The 6,283-nt window shown below is 50.5% G+C and overlaps 1 protein-coding gene across 1 annotated transcript in view; it reads left to right on the top strand.

The window, feature by feature from the left end:
* Window positions 1-5,561, top strand: part of CWH43 (cell wall biogenesis 43 C-terminal homolog) — a 40,456-nt gene extending 34,895 nt beyond the window's left edge. Inside the window, exon 16 of the mRNA XM_024216265.2 lies at window positions 5,465-5,561. Within this exon, the coding sequence (XP_024072033.2) occupies window positions 5,465-5,561 (97 nt within the window). The remainder of the gene's footprint in view (window positions 1-5,464) is intronic.
* Window positions 5,562-6,283: the final 722 nt, after the last annotated feature.

Below are 6,283 nucleotides of genomic sequence, written 5' to 3'. Positions count from 1 at the left end.
ATATGAGCAACACATCTCGAAGAACAACAGTTACAAAGGTGAGTAACAGTTTTTTCTTCTTAGAGTGCTTGCTCATATCGATTCCAATTAAGTGACTACCAAGCCTTACCTAGGCGGTGGGGTTGGAGTGAGACATCGCTGAGTGCAGAACCGCTGATCCAAATGCAGCATCGTCTCTAGACTGCTGTACAAGCGCATAGTGAGCGGCAAAGGTGTGAACCGATGACCAAACTGCCGCTCTACAAATGTCATGGATCAGGACGTGAGCCAGGAAGGCAGTCGAGGAGGCTTGGGCTCTCGTGGAATGGGCGGTGAGGCGCAGCGTCGGGACACCGGCCAAGTCGTAGCAAGCACGGATACAGGACGTGATCCAAGAGGAGATACGTTGCGAGGAGACTGGTAGGCCTTTCATCCGGTCAGCCACTGCAACGAAGAGTTGAGTCGTCTTCCTAAACGGCTTTGTACGCTCGATATAGAAAGCAAGGGCCCTGCGTACGTCCAAGGAGTGCCGTCCTCGAGCGCACCATCAAAAATTTTAGGCACTGAAGGTGGTCTAGGAGGGCCTTGGTTCTGACCGGGTTGGGGGCCGGTCGACCTCCTTCTACCCCCTCATCCACGCCTTCTGGGGAAGTCCTGACTTGGACGAGGAGGAGGAGGGTAGAACCTCTGGGGCTGGGGCCTAAATGGCCTGCGCTGGGGTCCTGGGACATGCACCCCCAGGGAGCGCATGATGGTTCTGGAGTCTTTTAGGCTCTGCAACCGAGAGTCCGTCTTGTCCGAGAACAGCCCCTGACCATCAAATGGCAGATCCTGTAGGGTCTGTTACAGTTCTGGCGGCAAACCAGACACCTGCAGCCAGGAATTACGTCTCATGGCTATACCGGAAGCGAGTGTTCTAGCGGCAGAGTCCGCTATGTCTAGCGAGGCCTGTAAGGAGGTCCTAGCCACCTTTTTATCTTCTTCTACTAGGGCCCCAAACTCCTCTCTCGAGTCCTGGGGGACCAACTCCTTAAATTTACCCATGGAGTTCCATGAGTTGTAATCGTAACGGCTCAAGAGCGCCTGTTGGTTTGCGGCTCTGAGCTGCAGACCCCCCGCTGAGTAAATCTTACGTCCGAACAAATCGAACCACTTGGCGTCCTTCGATTTGGGCGCTGCCGCCTGTTGACCATGGCGCTCTCTTGCGTTCACTGAGGAGACCACTAGTGAACACGGCTGAGGGTGGGTATAAAGATACTCATGATCTTTAGAGAGGACAAAGTATTTTCTCTCTGCCCCTCTGGCAGTGGGTGGGATGGAGGCAGGGGTTTGCCATATGGTGTTGGCGTTAGCTTGGATCGTACGGATGATGGGCAACGCCACCCGGGATGGGGCATCAGCTAAGAGGATGCTCACCACCGGGTCCTCCACTTCCACTATCTCCTCTGCCTGTAGATCCATGTTCCATGCCACCCTACGTAACAGGTCTTGGTGGGCACGGAGGTCTATCGGGGGTGGGCCCGAGGTTGTCGTGCCCGCCACCGCCTCATCTGGGGAAGACGAGGAGGATGCCTCAGGGGGTAAAGGATCCAGAGGTGGGTCTGTGTCCGGGGGTCCCTGATGTCCAGGATCCCCTGTACCGGGGTCTGGGGCCTGCGTGAGTGTTGGCACAGGAGCCTCCATACCCCCTAGGGGAGGATGGGTAATGGTGGCCTCCGGTACCCTGGGCTCCGAGTGTGCCAAGCGAGAGGCCGCTAGTGGAGCCCCTTGTGCCTGGTGATATGCCCATGGGGTCCAGAAAGACGAATGTGCAGGGTCCTGTCTAGGGTCCTCTGCCCCATCCTGCCAATGGCCCAGGTCGTCCGCTGCCTGACCCTGAGCAGGATAGGCTGAGCGGGAGGCACCTTCAGAAGAGCGAGATGCAGATCTTGAGGTCCAGGGCGGTGCCGAGCGTGATTGCGCTGGCTCCTTGTGGAACGGTGCCGAGCGGCGCCGGTCCACGGGAGAGCGGTCTCTGCGCGGTGCCGGGGAGCGGAACCGGGAGCGAGAACAGTGCCGATGGCTATGCTGGGACCCAGATCTGGATCACGAAGACGACCATCTGTAGAATCGGTGCCGGGAGCGGCCTCTCGAACGGGATCGGCACTCATACCGGTGCCGGGAACTGCGTCGGGACTCTGAGCGGTACCAATGCTCAGGTCGGTGCCGAGAGGTGGACCGGTGCCGGGAGGAAGAGCTGGGCTGCGAGTACGACCGGCACCGTGATGAAGACCGGTGCCGGGACTGCGAGCGGCGTGGGACCTGCTCCGAGACCGGGAGCGGTGCCAAGAGTCCACGCTTGGAGATGGAGGGCGTAGCAGGGCAGGCTTGCCCCTGGATTGCACCGTGCGGAGCGGATGCAGTGCCGCGGTCTGAGACGGTGCCGGTTCCGTAAGGGCAATGAGGTCTCTCGCTGTCGCAAATGTCTCCGGCGTGGACGGGAGACACAGCTCAACCACGGAACGGGGCAGGATGCCAGTCCGCACCGGACTCAATGGCCCTGCTACCGGTGCCGGAGTCAACGGTGTCGATGACGGCGCCTGTAACCTCGGACGTCCCGATGCCGGACGCGACTCCGCAGTCAGTGTGGGGGGCGCCGGTGCCTGCTGTTGCATGGCAGTCTCCTGTGTTTTACGGGGTCTCTTGTGACCCGGAGACAGGGAACAGCGCCGAGGGGCTTGCGGCAGACGCGGTGCCGATGGAGGACGGTGCCGTGGGGTCTTATCCGCGTCTGCTCGCGGTGCAGTACCCGAGGCCGCCGCCGGAGCGCTGCGCACCAAGGCGTTCGGTGCCGGAGCTTGGCGTGCCGAAGGAGTGTCTGGGCTAAGTGCCGCCTCCATAAGGAGCTGTTTGGGATGAAAGTCCCGCTCCTTTTTGGTCCTGGGCTGAAAAGCCTTGCAGATCCTGCACTTATCAGTCTGGTGAGACTCCCCTAGATACTTTAGACAGGAGTCGTGGGGGTCTCCCGTTGGCATAGGCTTAGCGCAGGTCGCACACGGTTTAAAGCCAGGAGCCTTGGGCATGAGCCCGGCTGCACGCCGGGGGGAAAGGGTGAGATGAAAACCCCCTTACCCCCGCTAACTACTTATAACTACTCTATAACAGCTATTAAACTACTAAACTATACTAAATCTATAACTATACAACTAAGAACTATCTACAACAATAACTAACAAGGAAAGCTAGGGAGAGTGGAGGACAGCTATGCCATGCTCCATAGTTCCAATGACCGTCACGGGCAGTAAGAAGGAACTGAGGGGGCGCTGGGCCAGCTGGGGTATATATCCAGCGCCATGAAGGCGCCACTCCAGGGGGCTCCCCAGCCGACCCACCGGGTGTTGCTAGGGTAGAAAATTCTCCGACGATTGTGCACGCGGCGTGCGCACACCTAATTGGAATCGATATGAGCAAGCACTTGAAGAAGAAACACACATTTCATCCAGGATACTTCTGTCTGGGTAGGGCTGTGTGATTTTGAACATGTGCTAAGAACATCATGCAGGGGGATTTCAAAACTTTGCATTTAATGTTGCTACACACATTTTACCATGATATTATTGACCAATGAGTTATTAGTTTTCAAATGATACCTAACAAGGCATATTTTGTACAAAGATTATTACAGTAGTGTATAGGGGTGAATACAGGGGGGTTTTCGGTCACAGGAACAAAACTGGGTTTTATAAATATAACATGGTCTGCTGTACTGGAGCACAAGATCAGGAGGCCAGAGGCCCTTATTTCTAATTAATTTCTTCCACTGATTTGCCATATGCCTTGAGTTATTTAGCCTTTCTGTACCCCAGTGTACAGCTCTGTGAAGTGAAGATACCTACCTCACATTGGTGATGTGTGGATTAATTCATGACTCCTTTTAAAGTCAATGTGGGTTGCATGTTCCTCTGCACCTCTTTATAAAATACAATATAAATGCTAAACACGTGAAGATTTTTAATTGTTGCATCAGTCTAGAATAGTATGTAGTCATAACAGAACAAGTGTTACAGAAGAAGAGTTTTTGGAGGCAGATGGTGCCGTTTTCCTGCTAATACACAGGAAGTAAGGGAAATAAGGATAGAAAGGAAATGTGTTCTGCACTGAAATCAGTGGGAGAAGTACTTAAGTTTCATGAGGTAAATTTCAGTATTTGTTTTTTAGGTACTGATGTCAGTTGGGTTACGCATGTGATTGAAGATTTCCACAATCTGTTCCATGTGTTAAAACTTACCTAAAATCCATAATCAAGTCCTGATCTTTCTCCATTTATTTCAATGCAGAGCGAGTTTCTTCCTGTTCTAATTTCTTTTACTCCTGCTTTAAAGCAGGAAAATGACAGCTCCCAAGAACAAGCTTTACCTTTTTAACTATAATTTTTAAAAAGAAATTTTCTATTCTTTGTATATGTGTAGCTAATGCTGGAATTGTTAATAAACAATGCTGATCTTTTTATAAAAGAAAACCTCATGTTTAAGTGTGATATGCAATATACTTCTCTCCATTCATCTAGGGCTTACAACTTTTTGGCATAATTTTAAGAATAGGGGAATCTGGACAAACAGTGGGTCTGAGCCTTCAGGCACTCCACGGGTGAAATCCTGTCTTCATTAAAGTCAACAGCAAAACTCCCATTGATTTCAGTGGGGCCAGGATTTCACTGCATCTGTGCAACTCTCATTCAGCTGAAGTTCCATTTATGGAATATCCAGAGTATTGGGCCATCATGTAATCATTTATACTCAGGGGCGGCTCTATGGTTTTTGCCGCCCCAAGCACACGGCAGTCAGGCGGCTTTCGGCGGCACGCCTGCGGGCTGTCCGCTGGTCACGTGGATTCGGTGGCATGCCTGCGGGAGGTCCGCCGGTCCCGCGCCTGCGGCGTACCCGCCGCCAAAGCCGCGGGACCGGGGACCTCCCGCAGGCATGCCACCAAAGGCAGCCTGACTGCTGCCCTCACAGCGACCGGCAGGCTGCCCCCCGCGGCTTGCTGACCCAGGCACGGGCTTACTGCTCTGGTGCCTGGAGCCGCCCTGTTTACACTGCATATTTAAATATGTTTATTATACTCAGTCCTTCATAACTAGAGCATATAGGTAATTATGATTTACTTGTACCAGGATGTAGCTGCTGATTCTGATACAAATAGACTTTTGTGGCATATTGCTGTAATAGACTAAACGTTTTGTTTTCCTAAAAGGAACTTTCTATTTTTGCTTCAGACCTGTCATTCTGTGTGATTTGCGTTTCAGACATTCTTGCTTTTTTTCTCCCATCTTTGCTTTTGAAAAAAATATATTCTCAACAAGTCTACTCTAAAATGAAGCCTAGTTTAAAAACAATTGTTCAGATTAAATGTTAATTACATTATAAAATTGTGTGATTTAATTGCATGGGTTAATTCATTGTAGCTACGTTGTAATGATTTTGCTTTGTTAATTATTTTTTCTTAGGTTTGGCTCCTACAAAGATGGACATAACTACGAACATATTCATCATTTTCATATGAGTACTCCCAAGTATTTTAAACAGACTAGAATGAGGAAATAACACATCAATGTGACCAGAAAGAGAGGTCTGTAGATTTAAATCAAACTGCCAACCAACCAAAACTACACCTTTTAGAGACTGAGCATCTTCCAGGCTACATAATATTGTCAATGTCTTGCAATATGTGATGACTAATAACTTATGAAATTGTTAAACCTTTTCTTTAAGGTTCACTCTCTTTGTTTTTTAAAGAAAGAAATTACCAATCAAAATAGTCATTAATGTGGGAGGGAGGGAAGGTTTTGTTAGATTTTATAATGACAAGTTTGTCCATTAAGTGGACAACATGTAGGCCAGATTCTCTGCTTTACGCTCATCAAAGCAGAGCGTGGGGACTGTCAGGGAACTGGTTATAGGTTGTTCATTTCCCCTGATGCGGCTTTTTCTTGTACTAGCTGGTAATGGTTCTCAAGAGACTAACTGCCAGTTGAACATATCCCCCTGACCTGACATGTCCCCTGCATTGGGGGATTCAGGGAGGGTGGGTGTGCAATCTCTGTATCTCCTAATGACTTCCCTGTGCTGAGAGAATCATGAGCAAGAGGGATGCAGTTAGTTTCTGCTTCTTTTGCACCAACTGAGCAATAAGAAGGAACAGAGCAGCATAGAGAATTTGAAAAGGAGGTTACTTGCCTGTAACTGGTGGCTATTTGAGATGTGTGGTCCCTATTTGTATTCCAAACATGGGTGTGCATGCGTGCCATGTGCCAGAGCTGGAAGGT

The sequence above is a fragment of the Terrapene carolina genome, unplaced genomic scaffold (genome assembly GCF_002925995.2).
Source record: "Terrapene carolina triunguis isolate 2854851 unplaced genomic scaffold, T_m_triunguis-2.0 Scaffold66, whole genome shotgun sequence".
Lineage (NCBI taxonomy): Eukaryota > Metazoa > Chordata > Testudines > Emydidae > Terrapene > Terrapene triunguis.
The sequence above is the reverse complement of the archived record's forward strand: the minus strand, read 5'-3'. Positions and strand labels throughout refer to the sequence as shown.